The sequence below is a fragment of the Mya arenaria genome, chromosome 12, assembly GCF_026914265.1.
Source record: "Mya arenaria isolate MELC-2E11 chromosome 12, ASM2691426v1".
NCBI lineage: Eukaryota > Metazoa > Mollusca > Bivalvia > Myida > Myidae > Mya > Mya arenaria.
This window is the reverse complement of record NC_069133.1, coordinates 50,862,371-50,890,031: the sequence shown is the minus strand read 5'-3', so window position 1 is coordinate 50,890,031 and position 27,661 is coordinate 50,862,371. Positions and strand designations below refer to the sequence as shown.

Sequence of the window (27,661 nt, the reverse complement as noted above, 5' to 3'; positions counted from 1 at the left end):
TTCTTTTATGACTGAATAAAAACCCCAAACTAATAGGGTTTTTTTTCTTTTCCGTGTTTATTTTTAAATAACCACGGGATACAAAACAAGGAAAAGATTTATCTTTACAGTTGTTAAGAGTGTAAAACAAAAAGTGAAAAATAAGCTATAAAGTATTTGGGTTTTTCAATTTTATTGATAAAAAAAAAACATGCTGTTCATTTTCGTTTCTCTCATAACAAATAGGAAAAAAACAAAAATGATAATATAAGCTTTTTCTAATATTTTAAATATGTATGTAGTTAATAATAAGCTTTTTATTTTCAATGATTTCAATTTTACTCTCGGGAATCTAAACACAAAATTTATGCAAAACGGAAATTGAGTGGCACAGTAATTACCCACGCCTTTTTTTCGGGAACATTCAATTTACAAAGACATACAATTTTAACAGATATTTGATAGATTATATAACATCGAATTCATTATCATGTTCGAGCTGTTGTTTTCGCCCGTAATTGTTTTGTTCGAAAGCAAATTCTCGATTTTCCAGCTTTAAGTTCAATGTCATTTGCAATTAAAAAACGTTTTTTTGGCAAATTATACTTCTTTTGATCAAGTAACTATCCCATTTTTAAGGTTGATATTTCACTCCTAAGAACCGCAGCAACAATATCAAATTGATATTTTCACTGTTATTATTTCTCTGATAAAACTCCATATTTCACCGATAAACATGAACGAAATCGCAGTATTAAGGTGATAAAAATACTGGGTCTGTTATACCGTTTCACATCTGCATTCAACATGAGATATCTGACAGTTTGGGTTGAACATATTTGATATCTGATAGAACTTACCACTAATACAGATATTAATATAGGCTTTAAGTTTCTTAGCTCATAATGGGTCATGCGTAATCATATGCTAACAGTAAGAAGACCAGTTTAAATAATTTGTATATAAATATGGACATTGAGCTACAGCATTCACATTATTTTCACAATAGTGCTAAGCTTTTTGTCACTTGTGATAAGAAAACAAAGCCTGTTGTCCAGACAATCATATAATTGTCTATGAGAGATTGGATCTCTTCTGTTCTGGGAACCTAAACTCATTTCAAACGTCGAAACAAAACTAAGTGAATTGTCATTGAAAGATGGGATCTTTTTAGTTCTGGGAACTGAAACGCATTTCCGACGTTAAAACAAAGCTAATTGAATGAGCTCCTAGGATTTTACCGTCGATTTGTCAGTCGTTCCTACAAACGAGAGGATTCTTTCTCAATACTATGTCCTCAATGAGACAAAAACAAAAATTCGATTGGATTTTAATGGCGCAGGTATATAGCTAAACAAATAGGTTGTTACTTTGTTATTTTCATTTCTCCTGAGAGTCGAGCTTACTGTCTGAGGGTGTTAGTCTTGGTAATAAATTAGGTTTGGTTCTATATTGGTTTTACAAGCTTTGTATTTGTTGTGAAAGTTTCAAATAAAATGGAAACCAGTGGCATTGTTTGTTTTAGACAAACTGAAACTGAATTGGAAATTATTCAAACTCTCTCCGGCGGTTTTGTCGGTTCGTTCGATCCGAAAACTAGCTCACTTTGATAAAAACAACATGACAGACAATGATCGAATATGATTGTTGATACACCAGTTAGTTAAAACTGACAAACGACTATCTGCGGTGTCATTGACTAGAAGAAATTAAGAAATAATGGTTATATGCAGAAGCTCCTTCATTCTGTTGAGGCTGCTCTCAAAAGCATTCATTTGTTACTTCAACAAAAACTTTCGAAACAGGTTTCCAAACCGAAACCCTTGATACAAATATGCATGCGAAAATCTACAGAAACAAGCTCAGTAGCAATAAGTTTAAACATTAACCCGGTTTTCTGGCACTGGGTAAACGCCAAAGACAAAGAACATAAAATCACAAACAAGAAACATGGAAGAACAGCACAAAACTCCACAAACAGCACAGTGCATACATACTATATAAAAAAACTAGGTATGTTTATCAAGGATTGATAGGTACCGCCTTGGAAGGTCTGTAAAATGTAAAATTACTGGGGGTTTAAAACCGTTTGTGTGCACAACCTCAATCTTATCCCTAGTGATAACCTGAAACAAGTTTGGATTCAGTAGAAAAGCCCTTAATCACTTAACTTAAAAACAGCCAAACATGCATGCATTGATATATGTTGAAAGAAAGATAAGCAGGTGTGGGTCATCCATATATGCCAATACTTCGTTCATCCACTAAGCCAATGTGATAGATCTAAAAAAAAGCAAATAAGTGTCCACATTTTCAATGGAGAATTAAACAGTACAAATAAACATTAATCAGTCTTAGATGGAAATAGTTTAAGGTCATGCTCAATATAAAGAAACATAAATGAAATGTCAGAAAATCAGTGAGACGAACACGCATTTTCCTGAACAATACATGTATATACATCCTACGGTTTTGACAGTATTAATACGTGATATTCTCTTTAATATTCCTATTTTTATGACAACCCTGAACAAAAATCTTCCTACCATTCTACTTATACTTTTACCAAGCTACCTTGATACCTAAAACGACGAGTATCCCTTACTAGTTATCGTTTTGCTTGTTGTATTCCATCTCCCTCGATACCTCAAGTGACAGCTATCCCTTACGAGTTATCGTTTTGATTATTGTATTTCATCTCCCTTAATACCTCAAGTGACAGCTGTCCCTTACTAGTTATCGTTTTGCTTGTTGTATTCCATCTCCCTCGATACCTCAAGTGACAGCTATTCCTTACGAGTTATCGTTTTGATTATTGTATTTCATCTCCCTTAATACCTCAAGTGACAGCTGTCCCTTACTAGTTATCATTTTGATTATTGTATTTCATCTCATTTGATACCTCAAGTGACAGCTGTCCCTTACTAGTTATCGTTTTCTTTATTGTATTTCATCTCTTTTGATACCTAACAAGGCACCCGTACCTTACTAGTTATCGCTTTGATTATTGTATTTCATCTCCCTTGATACCTCAAGTGATAGCTGTCCCTTACTAGTTATCGTTTTGTTTATTGTATTTCATCTCTTTTGATAACTAACAAGGCACCTGTACCTTACTAGTTATCGTTTTGATTATTGTATGTCATCTCCCTTGATACCTCAAGTGACAGCTCTCCCTTACTAGTTATCGTTTTGATTATTGTATTTCATCTCCCTTGATACCTCAAGCGACAGCTGTCCCTTACTAGTTATCGTTTTGTTTATTGTATCTCATCTCTTTTGATACCTATCAAGGCACCTGTACCTTACTAGTTATCGTTTTGATTATTGTATTTCATCTCCCTTGATACCTCAAGTGACAGCTGTACCTTACTAGTTATCGTTTTGTTTATTGTATTTCATCTATTTTGATACCTAACAAGGCACCTGTACCTTACTAGTTATCGTTTTGATTATTGTATATCATCTCCCTTGATACCTCAAGTGACAGCTCTCCCTTACTAGTTATCGTTTTGATTATTGTATTTCATCTCCCTTGATACCTCAAGCGACAGCTGTCCCTTACTAGTTATCGTTTTGTTTATTGTATTTCATCTCTTTTGATACCTAACAAGGCACCTGTACCTTACTAGTTATCGTTTTGATTATTGTATTTCATCTCCCTTGATACCTCAAGCGACAGCTGTCCCTTACTAGTTATCGTTTTGTTTATTGTATCTCATCTCTTTTGATACCTAACAAGGCACCTGTACCTTACTAGTTATCGTTTTGATTATTGTATTTCATCTCCCTTGATACCTCAAGTGACAGCTGTCCCTTACTAGTTATCGTTTTGTTTATTGTATTTCATCTCTTTTGATACCTAACAAGGCACCTGTACCTTACTAGTTATCGTTTTGATTATTGTATTTCATCTCCCTTGATACCTCAAGTGACAGCTGTCCCTTACTAGTTATCGTTTTGTTTATTGTATTTCATCTCTTTTGATACCTAACAAGGCACCTGTACCTTACTAGTTATCGTTTTGTTTATTGTATTTCATCTCTTTTGATACCTAACAAGGCACCTGTACCTTACTAGTTATCGTTTTGATTATTGTATTTCATCTCCCTTGATACCTCAAGTGACAGCTGTCCCTTACTAGTTATCGTTTTGTTTATTGTATTTTATCTCTTTTGATACCTAACAAGGCACCTGTACCTTACTAGTTATCGTTTTGCTTGTTTTATTCATTGAAGACAAAGCAACTACAAATCCGTCTTTCAGTATGTTCATTACTTTGATATTTGAATGCGAAATCGGAGATACTTTACATTAGACTGACAGTCAGTTTGTGATGCATCATGACATGTTATTATATGATACATGACAAACAGTTTATAGCACTAAGACTACCTGTTTAGACTTGATTGTAACATATATAGTTAGACATGCTATTTCCTAGATTTAGAGGTTAATTTACTTTTTCGAGAATGCTATCATGAAACAATCCTAATTCACTTACTCGTTTGATTAGTTTTTTATTTGTCTTGTTTACTGTCCCAATACATCAGACCGGGTTTCGATTTACGTCGAGTTAAGTGATGAAAATCCATTTTAAGTGTTTCTTTATTTTTATTTCTTTAGGTTTCAATCGCTAAAACCATGAAGCAAGCATTTGTTGCAATTTTCGGATGCAGTTAGCATTTAACAAGTAAGGCATTCTTGAAGAACAATATTATTTGAAATCGCTAGCGTTCCGCTACTCCACTTTGTAAAAATAACATAACACATCGCATCTGATAACACGATATCTCATATAAACGATCGTTTGCCTCGAAATTCATCAACAATTTTGATGATAATAACAAGGTTATTTCTGAGTAGTAATGCCAAAAAAATGGCGTCGATGAACTTTTAACGACTCGATGTTAATCACGTGCTTTCGTTCAGGATTGAAGGTATAATAATACGTCATATGACACAATGGGAGCCAATACCAGTATGAAATGTCGTCTAAATTCGAGATTTGATACTGATTAAATGATATATTGTCAACATTATCAACTCTACTTGTTAATCATCTGATTCAATCGTTCTTTTTTTTACAAAACACGAATTCCTTTGTATTCACATCAAAAGATAGCAAAAGGGTTATTTCTATGCTATTAGTAAACAAATAGAAGAAATTGAAACAATTAATTAAATGAAAATGATTGTAAATAAAATCTGTTTGATCAGGAAACTTCATGTTCTGGAATCATTGTTTCAGTTCTTACTGGAGTATCGATAAGTCTCGAATCCAGTATGTTAACTAAAACATGTTGTTTTTAAGCTTTATTTATGAAAGAAACTTGAATAACTGCAATATAGTTGATAAGAAGCCACTATCATTAAATGAAAATAATTATACACTGCAATAAAAAATAAATCAGTGGTATAGGAAGAAAAACAAAATTGCAATAATCGGCATCATTTGTACTGGAAATTAATATTATAACATGGATTTGTATAAGTAGCTGATAACTTTTGTTATAACTAGTTGTAACCTTTTACATAAAATATGTAAATAAGATTTATCTGATTGCTATCAAACTCATAATATCACAGGGAAGGAAATGGTTCATTATTGTTGTTGTTATTTGTTAAAACTTGCTACTTCTAAATCTGATGTTGTCATGAAAAGGCTTAAGTAGATATAATGTACTTGTATAAACGGACTCTTGTTTTGCCAATTTCTCGTGTTATGGTACACCTGAGATGTAACCTCATTTTCTAAGAATAATGCTTTTTGAGTGATGTTTCTCTCTCGGCAACTCAATGAGCTATTGTGACGAAAACATCATTTGTTTTCACAAGGAATTCGAGGGTTGAATGCGAAAAGGTTCTAAGCAACATTAAATAAAGAAGAAGGTATAACTTTTTCGCTTTCATCCCTCGAATTCAATTCAAACTAGTAGTTCCATAAATGAAATAAAACACTTTAATGTAAAGGTGTTTATATAAGTAGGCCGAGAAAGCCACAGATGTTATAAGTTTCAAATTATAAGAATTATAATTCTACTGTTGGGGTGAAGTCGAAAATAACCTTGCTTATGGAAATAAATGGAAACCACTTTAGTTACATATTATGAAGCGAACATTGTATAAACCTATGATGTGGTCAAGAAGTCTAGTCAGTTTGACGAGTTAACACAATCGACATATCTTTGGCAGCACGAGTTTTTACTCGTCAAGTTGGCATCAAACCTATCAAGAATACTACATGATCACGCGGTATATAGAGTACAAACCAGACCAACTATTTTGTTAATTTTTAAAGCAAATTCACAATTATGCCTTCAAATGCAAATATGGAGCACAATGCAATATAATGTTTCCAATCTGGTTTTGTTTCAGACGACACCAAAGTACATTGTCAACAATCGAACATCTGTGTATGTTTTATTCTTGCAAGCCCTTGATGTCATCGTGATTTATTTCAAACCTCAAGAGTAATGTTGTATTCTGTTGGCTATTCACTTGGCTTTAAGATTATTTTTTTCCAATATAAAACAGGGAGTTGTTTTATCTGGATTACAATAAAAAAAACGTTGCCATATCTGCTGCCTTTCCAAAAGTACACCATTGGTCCACTTTTTGTCCTTGTCTACAGCAATGCCATCATCAATAGAACTGAATTTACAAGCAAGCCATGTGCAGATAAAACTACCTTAACTTGCAAACTATAAATTCATGACTTTATTAATAACTGGTTGCATTTAATTCATCAAATCTCACACAAATTAAACAACCCATATCTTCGAGCAATATTTATAAACAACACTCGAATTCGGAAAGTCGATATCGCAAAAATCTGGGTGTTTTTGTTTCGTAATCAAAGAATTGCTATGTAAATGATTAGAAATGTGTTAAAACAATATTTTTTACAGAAACATTACCAACAAACCTTTTCCCTTGATCTATTGAACAGAAAACATAGACGAACCCTTTTGGATGTTTTCAATGTCCTATGTCTTATACCATCTAGAACAATTGCTTTGTTGTTTTGTATATTTGAATACTGTCTTAAACCTCTTGATCACCGATAAGAAAGTTACCTAAGTAATTGTCTGTTTTCGGAATGAAGGGTGGAAGAGAACGGTAAGACTTATTTAAATCAGACACGAAATTATCGTTACAATATTCGCTTTTTCGTCATCTGTGAATACATGAGTATAATTTATGTTTCTTAACAATTTTCCAGTTGTCTTTTTATTTGGATTTTAATAAGAAATTTCAGATTATTAAAGAATAATTCTTTGACATGCGTCTTGATTGATATATTTTCTTGTATACATTCCAATCCGTAGACGTTTTGATTGTGTCGCTCTTTGCTGTGCTGTATTTAAAAGCGACCAACCCGTTCCTCTTATTAATAAATTAAGTTTATTAAAGGGGCTGTACTCCGTATGATGAAATAGAAAAAAAAAAGAAAATTGTCAAAAACTGACATAAACTTGGTATCGATGTGTACAATGCATTAAAACTTACTAGCTGAAGTACCACATAGTTAACAATTAATTTATTTTTCGCAGTTTTTTCGTATTTTTCCATTAAAAAAGATTTCTAGTAATGTCTACCTAGAAGAATTCATTCCTTATGCGTGATTGGCTAGTCGATGTTATCACGTGATATTACCAAGTTAGGTAAATCGCTTAAATATTCCAACCATTTAGGGTAAGCCTTCGTAGCACAGTGGATACAACACTGGACTGCAATTTTGGCGACACCGGTTCGAACCCGGTCTCCGGCACGATTTATTTTTACACTTTGGTTTTATATTTACAATTATGATATCAAAGGGTAAAACATTTTATCAAATAATTGTCCTGAGATTCGTTACAGAAAAAATCTTTTTTGAATGCCAAACCTTTTGCTTATATGCAGTGGTTCGTTGACTTATATGTGCACATAAAACCCGAAACGAGTTCATGAATATAGGATGCATAGTTCATTGGTTACTGCTACTGTATCCAGTAATGTATTTATATCTCGAGTTACGCGAGTAGGTTCAATGATGTGGTGTTAAACATATAATTCAATATTACAATATAGCTTAATTTGTGATTCAGTGGGCTCAATAGGTCCTCATTATTATCACCTACTAAAATAAGGTAAATTTGAACTTCTAGTGCTTTTTCTAGGTAAATATAAACTTTATTATACAGCAAGTAGGAACGATAACTATTATCTTATTCAGTCCGCAAATATTCAGGCAAGAGAATACTTATGACAGACGTGAATCCTGTTTAGTTCATTATAGAACATCTAGTTTATTACTGATACCCTAAATATTTGGTGTACAATGGATAGACAATCCGCGTTGCCTATAACTGGACCAGGATTCAATTCAACAACACCAGATAATACGATAATATGTCATGAATAAGAGTTATGGTTCTTGATAATCATAAAATCATAAACTGGCCCTGTACTTGGCCCTGCACTAAAGGAAAGGCCAATGTTTCCGAACGTATTGTTGATAAAAATGATACGAAATGAATCACGACGATACATTGGCAATACTGAATGATAACGCACGAATGAAAAATCATGCCAATTCAGTATTTAGTTGAATACAGTAGTACATTTTTCATCTAAATCTTAAGGAAAAAGCATGGCATTTCTGCTTAATTTTATGAAAAAATATTTTCAAAGACGGTCGGTATTTAATGTACTGGATCTTGAATTTATGCCATGAAAATATCACAAGTTATGTAGTCATCTTAACGGATACAATTACACAATTAAAAACAAATCAAGTTTCGTAAAATTTGACGCGGTTTTGTTGATATTATTATTGGATATCGTCTTAATATTCATTCTACTTATAAACAATATCAAAACGATCGTATATATCTGTGTCATAACAAGTAACGTTGCGCGATGTTAAAATGACGTCATAAAACAAAAATGTACGTCGTTAAAATGACATTTATTATGAAAACATGTGGCTTTTAAGTGATTTAATCAGTAATGTATATACTTAAAGGGTTATTAGAACTGGGTTTTGATCCGGAATGTCGTATTCGACTCTCGTGGATTTTTACAGATTTTGATTTCACGAGGATCTGCAAAAATCCACACGAGTCGAATACAACATCCCGGAATAAAACGCAGTACTAATAACCATATTTTATATTTCCGGGTACTACATGTCGGCAATGCATGTAAAGCGGGATACTGCCTTGTATTGTGGTATTCGGCTCATCACTAGAGCAGGAGAAACAAGTAGGTCGTTTTTGCTATTTGTATACCGGAAAAGCATTCGATAAAGGAAATCTGACAGTCCATATCATAATTAGTATACACAATTGTCTTCAACTCGATCAGATAATATGTCAGTAAGCTAGCTAAAGTCTAACCTACTAACATATTTCCTGAACTCGTTGGATACAACTGTGTATCACGTGACGACTCGTGACGGGTCCAATAAATATACGAACAAGACAATCGATTGGACAGAAACAAAATCAAAAGAGGAAACCAGTTCAGTGCATGCAAGACAAGATACTTTGTATAAAATGTGCAAACGCGAATCCTTTTTCGAACCCTATCCTGCATTAGTGGTTGTCATAAATGACTCAAGAATGAGGCATAAAATAAACAAAATATAAATTGAAGGAGTTAAACCATGAACTGATTTTTTATATAACAACTATCTTTAAAACATTCAATTCAAAATAAGGAAACACCATAACAAACAGTATATGTTGCAGCGTTGAAAGCGGAGTTCAATTAATAAATGCCAGATATTTACAAAATAGAGAACATTATCGTGTTAGAACAGATTCGGGGATTTTTCATGAAATGCCCAGTTAACCTTCTATATTTCGAATCTAGATTACAGTTACTGCCTGGCCGTTTCTGTAATGGAAATACCTATTGTTACGAGCCATGACAGCTCCTTCAGTATAGAGGTTATCTGATTTTAAATAAGGTGGTTATCGCCAATTAGCCGAAGAAACCTTATTTATTTATAACTTATAAAAAAGAAACTTATAGAAACTCTTTTTCAATTTACTCAATTCGGATGATCACACAACCTATAGAAGAAAAGCCAAAACAGGGGATCAGCTAAAAAGTTGCAAATATATTCAAAAACAACAACAAAAAAAAACAATACTATTTGAAAATACCAAGTTACTACTTGTATCAGGAATTAACGACTCCATGTGTGCTATAACCAGACTGGGTTCGAAATACTCTTATAGCATGAGAATTTTAAGAAGTAATTTCTGACCGAAAACAGTTCCAAACTGAATCGCGTTGGCTCAGCTTCTATGGAAATAAATGCCACTTAAAAACTAATAGAACGTGTTGGAAAAATATTCTTTTCAGTTAATCAATACAATTAAAATGTCAACGTCAGCTAACAGGTTTTGATTAATCTCCTTCAAGGAGACCAAAGTGGAAATACTTTTTAATCATCTTACGTAAAAGAAATTGTTTTGACCTTTAGATAATGAGCAAACGTTTTATTATAGTTTGAATGATATATATCTTCTCTATTTGATTTGTTTTAATCGGATTGCTTCATTTATCTGTTGCTATTTGCAGTAACATATTGACTAGACGGTAAACTATATTGTTTAAACGTAATTATTAATCGATCAGCCGGCGTTATAAGTAAATTACAGCGACATGCGATATAGCTTCTTGTGGGAATTGCCAGTATTATTATACCATAGAAATGTCTTTCAATGTTTGTATAGTTATCGAATTAAATCATTCACGAACATTTAAGGACATATACATGTACTGACATTATCGGCTTGGGAGGTGGTAAGTTTAAGGCTTAGTTTAAGGAATGTTTGGCATGATAATCCCCTGCTGTTCATCTCCTGTTTATTGCACTGGTGTCACAGTAGGGGCCATTTCCTGTGCATTTGATTATTGGCTCAGGGACATTTACGGTTGACACTTTTCGAGTCGATTATCTCATTGTTTCACTAATACATATAAACAATATACATAGCTAATGTATCTATTAATTACTACGACTGGAAATAAATAATTAACAAATAAGAGTGATAAGTTTTTAAAAGTGATATACTATAACATATATGTTTAAATCCATGTTAAATGCTTGGTCATCATTGTAATATCTCAATTGTGAAGCATCCTGCTAAATCATAATTATGGCCTGGGCTATATATGTATATAAACTAACTTTTAAACTTTTGTGAACTAACTTCTTATTAAAAGGCATTGTAATAATAATAATATTATCATTTAAAACAACAATAACAACAAATAAAAGACAAAATGTATTGCCCATTTCTATAATGAAACTTCTATAAGTGCACAACTGGACACCCTGATCGGATATCTAATAAGCAGCACAAGGCAGTTAGATAAAGGTCAATACACAGGAGATGTGTACTGTTTACGGATTGGGGGGATTGGGCACTTATAGAAGGCCTTAAAAAACTAGGCCTTTAACAGAAAAGCCTCAACCACACACTTTTTCTCTCTTTGCTTATGATATAGTTCGTTGTGATGCTTATTTAGTAAAAAGTTGAAGACACAGACAAATGTACTGTGAATTACTGTTGTTACTCATTGTTCCTATTGTAACCGCATTACTCTGATCAGGTGACGGCCGGGAACCCAAATTTTGAGTTTGATCTTTGAGAATTGTCCAAGTAACCGGAATTTTGCCAGTGTAGCACACATTTTACAGCAAACAGGTTATTAAGAATAAACCAATGTTACCGATGTAACTACGGTCAAATAGGCGCTTCAATTTTCAAAGCTTTCACTTTATGAGCTAATATCTATTAGCGGGACTGGATGTCTCAACATTTAAAGTTCAAAACAGAAATAAAATGAATAAAAGAATATGCCTGTTTAGTGGTATATGTCTTTAACTACCCCCCAAAAAATCAACCTGTTTTTCTTTTCTTGAAACGCCTAGAAGGCAGACGACCGAAAGAAACGATTCCCATCGATCTGTTAAAGTTATCTCACTGGTGATGATTATGGTGGAGGTTGATTCCCTGGTGCGGATGATAAAATATCGAGAGTTATGTATAACTCGGTTCAACATTTTGATTTAAATCTCAATGTTAAATGCTTTAAAAGGTATTTAATGGTCCAGAATATTTCTTCATCTGAGGTGATAAGCCATAGTTTGGGAAATATATTATCAAGATAGCAGAACGGTGCTTAGAACAAACAATACACTGACTGTAATGCACAAGTCAATTGTAACCACGGCCCCAGGTCCGGGGGTATACCGGGGATAGCCGGGGAAATGGGCCGTGTTTTTACCTTTCCGGTGGCTCCGCAGTACCGGTTGAATGCGGTGTTTTTGTCTTCGCACTAAATATAGCGGGGAATGAGCCTTACCTAGGGTCCCTGGGGTGCGGGGGCATTAGCGGGGATTTTACTTCCAGTTTGTCTCCGCAGGGCGGGGATTTCACCCGGGCTTGGCTGGACCGAAAGTCCGGGGGGGGGGGGCGTGGTTACAATTGACTGGTGCATAATTCCCGCTGTTGTATTACTCTCGTGGCTTTTTCAGTACAGTAAGCCTAGTTATAACTTATATCAGTATAAACATGTGTAAAAACGAAATAAAACTAAGCCATTTAATATTGTCTACATGTATGAAAACAGAACATTTATTAACCCAAATGTCATAAACCCATTTATCTACATAAAATACAAAATGGCGACAAAATGAAGTAATAATAATAATAATAATAATAATAATAATAATAATAATAATAATAATAATGTAATAATAATAATAATATTAATAATAATAATAATAATAATAATAATAATAATAATAATAATAATAATAATAATAATAATAAAAATAATAATAATAATGATAATAATAACTACATTTAAAACTATAAATAAAAAACAAAAACCATTAGATTTTACATTTCTTTTTAAATTGAATGATGTTAGTGTACCTTTATCACGAATAAGAGCATCAAATCACTAGGTATTTTGTATAACATGATGTAATTGTATATCTACATTACACTTATTAGATGTTAATGAATTCATTTTGTAACCTAATAGGGGCTATTAATGGGTCATTATTACAACGATATCATTTTAAAACTACCGGAAGTACTGTTATTGAAGGAATGCTAGGTTAGTACGATCCCAAGTCAGATTTGCATTTGAAAAATGTATTATTATTATAGTTACGCGTTCCAGCGTTTAAATCCACATACAATAAGACTTTTCATAGGTTTAAATTTAAAAGAACAGGCGTCAAATGGGTGTTATTTTGAAAAGATAATAATATCTTATCTTAGGCAAGATTAACTCTGAATACTAGAAAAAAACTTTAGATACATGACACTAGTCGGTTTTTGTTCCGCAAACTGAAGGCATTTATATCTAATGGTTTTTAGTAATTTATCGTAGTCGAAAGATACCTCCGTTGCGTTCTTTTCTGGCACAAAAAAAGTTTCAAAGGATAATTCGCAAAAAGAGATGGCATCGGCTATTTTCGCAAAACTAAACTTTATCTCCATCTCTAATCTCTAATCGATATAGTAATGTAAAAAACAAGTGCATCTGGGGGGGATTCCATCGCTTCTTGTGATATTCCTGTTAAAAGGATTCACCACGTTCTTATATAGATTTCAAAATCGTCAACTAAGTGCCTATCGTGAATTTTAAATACAATTTTTAATTTAATGTTTAACATTATCGCGTATTTGACTTTTAGGGAACATTGACTTTTATACATTTTATTGCTTCATTAACATTGATACGTCCCTCCGTGTATTAACAACAGTTTTACTGTATGCAAACATTTAGTAAACGTATTTTGAGTTAAATTGAGATCAGTTCACTCAAGGTGGCCGGTTACAACTGGTTAATTAACATCAATAGTTATAATTGGTGTCCTTCAACTGTAATACATTATTCACAGATATAACTGCGTGCTATGTTGTTTTGACGTGTTTTTCTCTGTTTAATATCCCGCAAACAACATTCCAACTACGCCGTTTATCTTAATTTATAGGCATGCTTTGCCCATGTTTTATAAAGCCTTAAAGATTTGTAAACTTTCACGAAAACATCCACAAAAACCGAATATGACATCTCACTTTCCTCACGTGCCATTGTAAATAAGCAGGTTCTGAATTTTGGAATAATTTAAAGGCTAAAGAAGCTATCTGTTACTTTATACAATGCAAACTTTTGCAAACCTAAAGTAACGTGACGTACAAACTACATGATATAATGTCTTTATCAACCAATTAATCTATCACATCTTTAAACACTTTGCATTTATTATAGCAATTAAGTTTAGGCTTATGTGTGTTTTAATGAATTTAAAATACTTTTTCAACCGCAAGGAAAGGTAATAATTAATTGTGCAAAACTGAAGTGATATTTATTGTTTTGTGCATGATTTATTAAGGTCTTTATGAAAAAAATATCATTATATGAAAACTGCAGAAACAAGATCAGTTGGCAAAAGTTTAAATATAAACCCCGCTTAATGGCTAAACGCTAAAGACATAGAACACAAACACAAACAATCACAAACCCGAAACATGGGACAACATCACAAAACTCAACAAACAACACAGTACATATTATACATAACAACTAGATGTGTGTATCAATGATTGTAAGGTACCGCTTAGGAACGGTCAGTAAAATATAAAGTTACTACAACTAACTGGATACAATACAATAGTGTTGATTCCGAATTTCTTTTATCAAAATTTGAACTCACTTCGTATTTTTTTCTTCCACCCATTTTCATTAGAGTATAATCATGACCTAAGTTGATGTATTGAAGGAATATTGGCAGTCGATCTCATCGATAACTTTCTATGTTTGTCCGGTGATCCCATTTTTGGAGACATGAGCATAAACATGCATTCAGATTATCATTTTGATACTGAGTTGAACTGACATATACAATGGAATCTCTGTATAATGGGGATATCTATTCCCGTTATTTAAGAATATGGCGAAATATCCAGTCCTGACCCACATTGCGAAGCTATTTGTCATTTTTTGATAAGGAACAGACCTCTTGTGCAGACCATATAATTGACTGTGAGCGATGAGATGTGTTTTTTTGTGGGGAAATGAGAGGAATTTGCAGAGTAAAGTTAATACGCGCCAAGAATTTACCATCAATTTGGATCATGTATATTGTGACAAATGAAGAACTCTACTATGGCAGGTTTTAGACAAGTATCTAAGACAATTTCATTGGTTTTGATCCGATTGCTTTTTTGCGACATAATTGAGTTAATTGTTTTCTCTATCATAACATAATGAGTGTTACTGTGTGGATATTGTGGATTATGTTGGAATATATGGTGTGTTGTTTTGGCCTGTATGGTGTGTTATTTGGCATATATATAAATGTGTTTCTTAGGCGTATAGGTTGTGCTGTTTTGGCGTATAGATGTAATTTTCTGTCGTAAATGGTGTATAGTTTTGTTGTATATGGTACGTGCTAATTGGCGTTTACGATATTTAATCTGGTGTGTTGCTTTGTCGTATAAGTGTGTTAATTGCAGGTGATTATACATTCTGATTGTATATTCTCATTCTAACAGCTGCTAAAAAGAACATATCTGGTATCTGGTTCATGTGACCAAATAACGATTCACGATTTCTGTCAATGTATGACCATAAAAGCGACATACTATCCAATGCCCGACACTCGTTTCTTTCAAAACAATAAGGTATTTAAATGAATTAGGTGAGGTGTCTGTGTTGTTTTGTACGTGGTGTGTCTCTCGTTAAGTGTTTGTTCGCCTTAGCATTGCGTATTTAACCTGTGTAATAACACCAATAAAGAAAACAGCATTGTTACACTTTAAGTATAAGCACATTAAATCTTCGTTGTCTTCTCCAGTCGTTCTTAATGGACATACATCAAGGCGTTAAATTCTAGTAATTGAAACCGTCTGACGTGAATTAACATGCAATATTTGCATTGTCTAATCACCAGTATAGCGACTATCAATAACAGAACAGAACAGAACAGAAAATTTATTTTTGACTTAAGCATATACAGCTCATCGCCACATTACACAAATATAAACATAAATATAGAATGCACACACACATAAACAGTCAAAATATATATAGTTTCATGTATAACACTTTTTAAATGATTTTTGCATCATTGACAGATTTTTCAGAAATTACTCAAAAATGGAAAGAACAAAAGAAAAAAAGGAAAACATCAACCAAGTTACACACAAATCAGCGTGCATGATGGTTGATATGAAAGTGAGAATGTTAAATATATTCTTTAACACATAAACCTTGAAAATTGCGGAAAGAAATTGAATAAGACAATGAATGGCTAGTTTGGCAAAATTGCCATCCACATCAGGTTAATGCAATCAAAACTCCATGTACGTTATAATGTATTGCTTTTTTCTTGAATAGACAATATAAGTCCGATGTTTTGAAACATAGCATCAGATAGAAGACTTTAATTGATCAGATAATACCGGTTCCTTTACATAAACTACTGCAGCCGAGTGCATAAAATTAGTTAACAGTTTTTGGTTTGGTCAAACTCAACCAAATTCTTTCTTGATTGGACAATATTTATCTAAAAACAATCTTAACCAATCATTTCATTTAAAAGTGCGGACTAAGCTCATGATAACATCTTGATAATTTATTCGAAGCGTTATACCATTGACTGAAGATTTATGTACTCTCATATCCTTGATGTAGAGCAACGTTAAATCAGGTCGTTGGTATAGAATGATGTAATTGTATATCTATTGCATTATTTACCTTGTTTGCATATGAATAAATGTCACTGGAGAGGAAATATTAAGGTGTTATTATTACAAACTAATATTAATCAGTTAAAGACTCTTATTTAAGTATGGTTATTAACGATATTTACATTTAAGTGAAATATACCCATAAATGAAATAATTTTCGGACATTTGCTTCAACTCAATATCATGTTTATCGCAAGTAAAGCAGCTGTAAAGGCGCACATATAGTTTGATGTCAAAAGAAATAATTTAAACTTTAATGCATTATCATATTAAATACATTAGACCTAATTGACAAAAAAAATATGATATAGGTGCAGATAAATATATTAAGCTATACAAACTGGATTTTTGAATTTATAGCTACGTATTTATAAATTCCCCTGTTAAAAACGCGCCAAAACATCGCTAATTTTCTTATATTTCTTTCTCAATCATATGCATGATTTTGTGTTGATCATTAAAGTATAGCGAGTTAAGCACGATTATTCATTAAAATTAAACCAATATTTTTGCATCCACCTATATTGAGCGCTTTTAAAGGCCTATCAAAGTTTCCTTAAATACATTTAAAAAGCTCAAGGTGATATATCAATTAAATGCATTGGATTATTTGTAAAAAAACCTTCAGTATAATCATAGCGTTTAAGATTTAAAGCAACGAAATGGTTCTGAAAAAAACGCGCGCATAAGAAATAAAAAACAACTGACCGTTTTTAAGGGAAATGACAATCCCTTTTTCAAATGTTTTAAAGCGGCGATATACACGAACATTAACTTCCGTATAAAACATTAGGTTCTGTTCAAACATATTATTTTTAGTAGGCCGGGTAGCATTGGAGCATAACATAAAGAGGGTAATTGAGAAGTCTTATCTAAATTAATTACCAATAACTCTCTGAGAGTAAGCATTAAAGAAACACTAACATTTCATTATTAGATCGCATTTTAATTCACCGTGACAGAGTAGTGAAGTGGAAATCCAGAAACGGAGGTACATGTATAAAGAAACACTTAAAGTCCAATTAATTTCCGAACATAAGAATTAAAGAAACAGAAAGTGTTGATTATCCGGATATATATATATATAAATGATATTAATTTTGTTGATCTCAGTGTTATATAGTATTTGATTTTAGTCGCTTTCATATGACACATATATTTTATGACATATTACGATCTTGCACTGAAATCAACAGATATCCTTAGTTTATATGCCGAAACAGTTGAACACCGTTAATCCAAAATCGTAGGGACCAAAAAATTACTTCAAAAAAGCGATATTTCGAAATAACAATTTTCAGACAGCGTTCGCGAAATATAGATGACGTGCACAAAATATTAGGTCGTGAAAATTGCAATGTCGGTTACACATTACCAATACGACACATTCGGTTTGAGGGATCTTTCGTATACATGTTCGTTGAATTATTATTTAATAAATGACAAGTTATTAGTTAGTATACCTCTTTATTAAAACAACATTTAATATTTAAAACTAAATGACAGCACATGTATGCACTTGTAACATAGCACAGTTTCTTAAAATCGTGTTTAAATAGAATTGAATCAAACGTTCTTTACGCAGTATCGTTCGGCTTATTTGTTAAAGAATGATGTGATGTCTCAATATTCTCTGTTGATTCCTTCTCCGGTTTGTTCTGTAGCGGGTCGAGTGGGCAATAAGGAGATCGAATCTAATGAGATAGACATTTTCGAATGGTATTCAGGTTGTGTAAACCAGCAACAAGTAAACCTTTAACAAGTGCTAATTATGCTCCATCGTCACCTCATGCCGATGGCCGAGTGCAATTATTTCGAACCAGCGAATTCGGATAAGAGATTAAACATTTAGTTAAAATAAGGAATGACTTCGGGATCGAAAATAAAAGACAGCGATAATTTCGGATAAACGATGTTCGGAATAGCGGTGTTCAACTTTATTGAAGTAAATGTTTACACTGCAAAATAAATCATTCGCAAATGCAAAATACTAATAAACTTTAGACATGCGGTTATAATTGACTTGCCGAAGAGTGTCTGACGTATTTTCCAGTGTATTCAGTCCCGCGAATAATTGTTTAAATAAACATAATTCAATGTGCAACATTTATGCGTTACTGTTCAACATAGCTAGAAATCGCGGAATGCGACTAGTCTTACCCAGAGATATCTCAAACATTTGTGTCTCTTTTCTTTCTTTTTCTAAGATGCACCCCATTACTTCCAACTGATTTAGCGTTTTAAATTGAATTGCTTTCCTGCCAGACAGGTATGTCTAGAGAAAAGAGGTACTACATTGATATTTACTTGATGGCGAAATTTGCTATTAGCGCACTTCTGTTTCATGTTCCTGAAACACAAAGCACTAACTTGAAGTCAATGTTGATTTCTTTTCAACATGGACAAAGTATTTATTTTAACTGCTTACTTTTAGTCGCGACCAACTTTAATCTTTCAGATAAAAGTTAAAATACGTTTATTGTATTTGCACTCGAAGTGATGCTGTCAAATGATTCATTTTTGAGGTCACTAATGTCTTCGTCTTTGCTTCACACCCTTGAGTGGAGATTGACATAAACACTACTGATGTAATTAAACGGATGATGATATGCACAAGAGCATTGCGCAAGAACACTTATAATACTTGCAGTGATTGCTGAAACATCTCCACGTTCATTATTACGCTGTGTACCTTATTCGGAAAGAAAATGCCATTTATGTGATTTACTGGAAGATGAATATAATCTTGTTCTTGAATGTTAATTGTATTCTGATATAAGTAAAGCTTACATAGATAAATATATTATGCAAGACCTACTGTATGATTTGAAGATTGAGTGACCATTGACTATGTTATAAACATTAACGTATTTTATTGATTGTGTGCGCATAGGCGTATTGCCTATTGTATTCTGAAATAAACTCTAAACTCTACCAATAATGGGGTTGCTTGTCCGGACAATAGGTCAAATGTACTAAAAGGCCAAATCAATCTCTTAATAGTATATAACATGTCTTTGTTGTTGTTTTATTTTCGTTATTTATATAAAAAATTACGGAGTCAAGTTCAGTTGCCAAAAGTTTAAAGATGCACTCTTACTCCCAAATTTATGGTAACCACAATTAATACAATTGTTTTCATATATCAAAAAGGATGAATAAATGTCGAAATCAATGGCTTTAATGAAGGATAGAGAGTTTAATTTGAAAAAAAAATGTGCAGAAAACATGGTATTTCTACCTTATGAGACAATAGCAAATCGCAGTAAATGTTTAAGCATTCACCAATCATTTAATATTGTTTGCGTATTCAGCTATTTAATACACAATTACAAACTCGTTATCAGTAATTAATATTTTCCATAAATGCATTATTTAGGAAGTAGTTTAAGGTTTATCACGTAAAATTTATGTTTGTTTTACATGGATATTTATTGGCTTTGAATAAGAGTGTCACTTTAAGCGTAAACTTGACATTCGTGACGAATTAAAGTATGTTTGTTTTAAAAACGGAAACAGATAGAAGTCGTTTATGTGATTGATTAGGTAATACAAACTTGTAAATTCTTATATTTGTTCAAAGCTAGCCGTTAATAAACCGTTTACTGATTGGTTAATACGTACCCAATACGTTTTATTAATCAATCGTATGATTTAAATGTACAAGCTAAGCTATGAAAAATCTCTAGATGACTTCATTATATACTGTACAATAGGCTGCAGATAATTTATGTACATACACCCGATGTAGAGTAGCGTTAAATCAGGGCATTAGTGTAGATTGATGTAATTGTATATCTTTTATGAAAGGAATTTGGCTAGCATTCATTTGAATAAACGCTGTCCTATCACAGGACATAGTAATGTATGAACGCTGTCAGTAATGAAGTTTAAGAAAGTATGGTTATCATAAATATTCTTTACATTGAAGTGCAATAAAGCCATTCATTTCATAACTTTTAGACATTTGCTTTAGTCATTTTCAAATTTATCGCAATTAGTGCAGCTCTAGTGGTCCTCAAGGTGTCTAAGAAAAACAATAAATATTCGAGGTGATATCTTAATTATCATGTTTTGAGTTTTATCTAAATTAACTTCCGTTCAACAAAGAGTTCAAGATTTAAAACAACGATTCAATTCTGCAAACAAAGCACGTGCGAACGTATTTAAAAATAACACACCAACTATTTTGCAAACAGAATGTACTTAATTAAACAATACATCAGATTTGTGATCACATTGCACTCTGTTTGTATCCATTAAAATATATTAATGTGTAGAATAATAAATTTACAATACTTATAACATAGGTGGAAATTGGAAAAAGTATGTACATGTAGTGTTCAATGATGTTCATCCATTGTTAAAACCTTGGGTGTAGAAAAGTGGTAAAAAACAGGGTTTACCATAACTGATACAATTTTAACGGCTTTAGTATATTTACTACAATTTTGATGAATAGAATGCTTCACTGTCTTGCATTAAAACAAACAAAATAAAAGACACAAAACATAAAAAATGTTACCTTTTCCGGAAAGGGCACACTTTGTAACGTGTTGAATAATAATTTTCATACGAAGAAAGTTTATTCAAAGAAATATATCACACAATACATATTTGAAATAGGCCAACATGACCCGTGATCAAATCAATGTAATACAATGACTTATTTTACATGTATGATGAAGATGAATAGTGAGTAAAAAAGTAAAAAAAAAAATCGAATGATAAATATTGAATCCATGCCTTCTTTACGTCTTCTCCATAATCGAACAATATGTGAAATTGATCAAGTTAAAAACACTGCTCTCCCGGCTGAATGAAAACTTTCAAAGATAAAATAAAACAGGCAACTGCATTAGATTTGCTGATAACTCGAAACCAATGAAACCACTCAATGAGAAGAATGTATCAAGTTAAGACATTAGGTTAGAATTCACATTTCGGAGACAATTAAAGCATATGAACGTACTTTCCAGTGTATTCAGTCTCCTTAATCATTGTATACAACATCAAGAGTCAATACAAAATGAAATGCGTTACTGTTTAATTTAGCAACAGAAACGCGGGATGTCACTTGTTATAACAGAAATAGCTCAAACATTCCTTTTCATTTTTTATGCTTGATTCCATTCCAAACAACTGCTTCCAACTGATTTAGCTCTTTAAATTCAATTGATTATAATGTCATGGTCTTTTTAGATGGGATTAGCGTTGTTTTAAGTTCCTTTCAATAGAAAAACAATATTGAATGGGCATTAGTGACCTTGAACTAAGACCAATTAAATATATTTCAGATAAAATAAGCTAAAATGTGTTTTACTTTTATTTAATAGCTCTGGAACTGATACTATTTCTGGCTGTGTAAAGGTTCATTAATTGTTGTTATTCATTTCTTCAAATGATTAATATTCACCTTAATTGTCATTCATTTGTGGGTGAAATATTTTATGATATATAATTTGCCTGTAGGCGAAGATGGTGTTTTGCCTATATCATTATATATTACCAGTTACCAGTTAGTAGGGCAAAGACAAAATACTCTTCGTCGGGTCGTTTCTAACAAACTTGGGACTATAATTTAGAGGCAATGTTAGTTTCCTGCTAAATGATTATAATTCCAACAGCAGATGGGATGAAACAATCGCATGTAGATATATTTGAAGTCTTGTCCATAGAAGTATCAATAAGAAAACTACTTGAGTAATTGCTCTAATACAGTAAGTTTTTCTCAATTACATACTATTCTGTAAAACAGTTTTTCTTTGGAATCTTAACAAAAAAATAACATTTTCTAATAGAAAATGGAGGTTTAAAAAGGATAAAAAACATTGCGAGTTTCAGTAACCTTTCGATGCTATGATATAAAATGAGTTATAATCGGTGACTGAAGCAATATTGGGGTCAGGCCTTCTAGGGATTTCATAAAATGTTAAGCAATATTCTCTATTACTCGCACCTTAAACTGCATATGCTTCAAATGTTTATATTATTACAGTGCGTCGGAAATGAATTGAATTACATGTAGTAAGACGGTACGATGGCCTGGAGACTTACGGACTGCCTTGCAGCATAGTATGTATGTTATTATGCCGACGGACAACCCTTCTACCACGATAACGATAATTCAAATTAAGTAGATCGGGTTTAAAAAAACTTACGAGTCTATGAGAGGAATTGGAAATTTAGAACAAATATACACAATCCTCTTCCGAGAAATGTTAAATGTAAAACGTATAACCACTCAAAATCAGGTAAATTCCGATATTACCATTCTGATCTATGTACGAGATGAGAAAACTAGAAAATATGCAGTTATATTTCACATTAAAGAATGCTTAAATGCATGTCTAAATAACAGGTGATCCTGCGAATAGGATAACCCATAATAAAAAGCAAGAACTTTGCTGGAGGTTCAAATATTGGTACATGAGCACGCGAATTTAAATTGAACAGGCGACGAAAGTGTCAAGTGTTCGTAAAATGTAAAGTTGTTTAAAATATTAATGTCTCTCACCTCATTATAACACCGGGCCTGGCATCGGGCAAGTTTCGATATATCCGCCGGCAGCTCCAGTGAACCTAAAGTCAGTCCGCTACTTTCTGTAGTTGTTACTTCCGTTTTTTGAGTATCTGCTGTGCTGAATACTCCACACAGCATAAACACCAGTAATAACTTAAACATGTCCTCACGTCTTGTTTGAAATCACAAACCCTTGAAATGAACAAACTTTCGAACGCAGTATGAGGTATTAAGGATTTTTCGTATGTAAAAAGTTAAGTAATATAATCTAATTCATGAGGTCAGATACATTACCTTCATATCCGTTTCGATTTTTACACGAGTATGATTTCTTTAAAGTATCATGATATTTTACACCTCAGTTTGGTAAGTATAGACCTTTACTGAAATATTTACATGATACACATGCTTGTTAAGTTAGTTGAAACCGTATTTGAAAACTTTTATTTGTAATTTATCCGACTTATGACCGATGTCTTTCATAACAAAGAGTGTTGTTTTTTGTGAGACACCGTAAACGTTAATGTAATTTTCAGATAATTGATATAGTTTATTTCTCCGATGTAATTCGCCTAAAGGATAATTGATATCATCAAGATATACCATTTACTTTAATACATGGTCCATTTCAAATTCAACAATATCCACTTTTGAACTTTATCATATTCGTTATCAAACAACCTGATCCAAATTTTATTACTCTTATAACAGCGTGTTAACATTTAGTTTATTCTTTATCCTCACACATAATCGCTCTCGAATCCCAACCTTAAATCAGTCCATTAATTTATGACAAGTAACGTAAGAGCGTAAGCTATACTTGACACTTAACGTTCCGTACGGCGCTTTTATCACTCACGTCTTAATTATTTTACGGTTTCTAATTCAATTTGTGAAGTAGCAATAGTAACTCATTGTTCCCGCTCTAGTTAATTCCGTAATATGCTGTTATACCATACGCCTTCCAGTCGAGGTTAGTTTACTCCTACTACAAGGTTAAGTTACGTCTGTTTCAATATATCACATTGGTTATCTTTTTTCCCCATTCCTTTCAGTCTCCGACACCTCAATGTTTACAACCGTAGAGACGTCGTTGGCCAACGCATCCTTCATCCCTTGCCAATAATGCAATAGTACAGAATATACGTCAAGAATAATCATGCTAAGTCAAAGAAATATCGGGAACGTTACAGCTCAGCCAGGCTTCGGTTTATCAGATAATATAGAATAAGAGCTTCAATAACTAATATTATGAATCGAATAAGGGTTTCATTTGTACAAACTGTTGGCATCGAACATCTTGGGGAAAATCATGATTTATGCATGGGATTTAGCAGTTCCGATGCAATTATGAATGAGAAATTCGATCGACAGGATAAATAGGTGGTACTTTTATTGCCAAACACTGGGATAAGATAAAATTACAAATAGTTCTTTTCTTAACATAACTCAAGTATAGATTACGCAAAAACATCTTTATTTCAATGAATTTATAACATTAACAAGCAATAATATATCATCAAACGTATTACTATACTCAATACTATATAATTAATTTTTATTTAATGCTATGTTAAAATAAATTTTAGCGCCATTAAACAAGGTGTTCTCATTCTGTCATGTGTCTGTTTGATTTTTGCTTTACTGTAGGTATATTGAAACAATTCTTACTGAACAATATCACTTCGTTATTTACTTGTCGTAATAAACAGTTATGAATTATACTGTTAAGACAGAGGATATCTTCAATCTTTCAGTAACCATTCGTCGACAGTGGAAACATTATAGTTTAAACCATTAACGCAAATCAACTCAATTTGCAGAATAAGTCCCAAGAATTCCAGGGCACCACAGACCAGCTGTTTATAATGTATTTGAATTAATTGTAGGCATAATCACAAATATTCGATGGAAATCAAGTATATCAAACAACTGACGCTAGTTCTTGGTGAATATTTAAGGTAAAGTTTTATTTATTTCAGATTCAGCAAACATTCTCCACCTTACATACATATTGCAGGACTCCGATATATACCAGCAACGGACCTGTTTACAGATTGTTAATGCATAATAATATTTAACACATTGAACTTCAATGATAAAATAAAAAAAAAAACTATGTATGCTTTAGGCGCAGATAAAACAGATGTTGCTTTATATTGTTTTGTTTATTTAATAGCTACGTTTTAAAAAATTTCCCAGTAAAAAGCCGCTAAACATCAATATATTAATAATATCTGTCATGTGTTCCCGTTCCGGCTAGAAAAATCCGACCCGAGGGCACCTGCGTTGCCAGGTTACGAGGCTTGCCGAGTTACCGGCTTCGCAGCGTGCCCGAGGGTCGGATTTTTCTAGCCGGAACGGGAACACATGACAGATATTTTTTCTAGCCTACATTAAATTACATTTTTTGTGAACAAAATACATAAAAAAGCGCATTTTTGTACATATCACCAAAAAGCGCGTGCGATGATGTTTACTGAAGTCATGACGCGCAGTAATTTGTATTCACTGCATACGTCAATAAGTTCCTTCGACATCACGTCTTTTAAGGGTTATTTTGTATTGTTTTTTTTTAAATTTTATTTTAGTAAAGTTAATGTTAATGGAACTCATCTATTTAAATCTCAAAATAATGATTGCATAAAGTGAATTATAAAAGAAATTGAAATTATTACGTCACAGCGCGTGACTCATCTGGCATGGGGGAATGCCAGATGGAGATTTCCAGCACGGCTGAATTCACCGGAAATGCCTATCCGGTGTGCTAGAATGATTTATCTTTACACTAATCATATGCATTATTTTGTTTTGATCAATACAGTCAAGTAAGTTGAACACGAAAATGCAATCAAATTAAAACACTTTTGCATCAACCTATATTGCCAATCAAGGTTTAAAAACAAACATTTAAACATCTCAAATCGATATATTAATTATAGTGTGTTGGACTATTGGTAAAAAAAACCTTTTGAATAAAGATAGTATTAACATTAAAAACAACGAACTGGTTCCGTAAACGCGCAAAAGGATTGAAACATAACACGCGAACGATATTGAAAACAGTGTAGTGTATGTCCTTATGTAAAAAATAACCTACATTTGTGGACGTATACAATGCATTTAATATCAATTGTGATTATATTATTTTTATGTTATGTTTTTCGGTATAATATGGAGTTATACAATTGAAATAACAGCAGTGATATTTAACTGTAAACTAAGGAGTGAAAATATCAACTTTAAAAAAAGCTCTTGAAAATCAATTGTAGTTACGTCCCTTTGATCAGAACTGATTTCTCACTTTTGCCACAGAAACCTATGTCAAAAGAATAATTTGATCTTTAGAAAAGAACCCAGATGTTTAAATTAATTTGTTTGTTTGTTGGTGAAATAACAATCTCATTGTTAAAACGATTTTTAAAGCTTAATTCTCGAACAATTGATTTCGGACAAAACATTAGATGAAAAGAAAGGTACAAACATAAATGGTTTAGCGTAGGGTAGCAGAGGGGTTTTCCTAAAAGAGTTTGTAGAAAATGAATGCAACTCATGAAAAAGAATACGATCTTATACTACTAGTAACAAATACCTTTTATAATATTATGAATTAACAAAAGTGCAAACATTGAGTATGAATCATTTCGCAAATATCAAACACAAATTAAGTTCAGACGTTTGGTTAGAACTGACATGCCGGAGAGTGTTTCACGTTTTTCCTAGTGTTTTCAGCCTCTCAAATCATTGCTTAGAGAAGAATAATACAAAGCGAAAATAAAACCGTTCATGCTTACTGTTTATACCCAGATATATCTCAAACATTTGTGTCTATTGTCTTACTTCTTCTTCTAAGAAGTACCCCACTACTTCCTACTGATGTAGCGCTCAAATATTGCTTTACATGCCAGACATGTATGTCTAGAGATTGTATTTGGTAACTTGTAGCTACGACTAAAATGAACCTTTCAGATAAAATACGATTACTTTGCTTGTACTCAAAGTGATACTGTCAATGTCCAGAAATTGACATAAATACTTTTGATTAAAAAATAGTAACAGGCGGAAGTATGCTCAAGAGCATTGCGCAAGACCCTTTTCCTACATTCAGTCATTGCTGAAATATCTACACGTTCATTATTATGGTATGAATTAATAAGGCAGTTGTTTGTCCGGACCATAGGTGATTTTTTTTAATGAAGTGCATGGCGCAAGAGTTATAATTCTACTTTGCATATTTACCAAAGTATTCCAATTGACCGTGTTTTATTCATACATTTTGTACGGAGCTTCCTCCAACCATCTTTTAGGCATTGACTTAACACACACACACACACACACACATATATATATATATATAAATATGAGGAGATGTGTA

The 27,661-nt window shown here is 32.6% G+C and overlaps 1 protein-coding gene across 4 annotated transcripts in view; it reads right to left on the bottom strand.

Annotated features, from left to right (window-relative positions):
- LOC128210222 (ephrin type-A receptor 5-like) overlaps window positions 1–27,661 on the bottom strand; it is a 104,894-nt gene that overhangs the window by 46,780 nt on the left and 30,453 nt on the right. The window contains exon 1 of one of the 4 annotated variants that reach the window (XM_052914426.1): window positions 23,281–24,281. The exons of the other annotated variants lie outside the window; for them this stretch is intronic. Within the exon in view, the coding sequence (XP_052770386.1) occupies window positions 23,281–23,448 (168 nt within the window). The 5' untranslated portion in view covers window positions 23,449–24,281. Of the gene's footprint in view, window positions 1–23,280; window positions 24,282–27,661 lie in introns of those variants that run through there. 4 annotated transcript variants of the gene reach the window in all.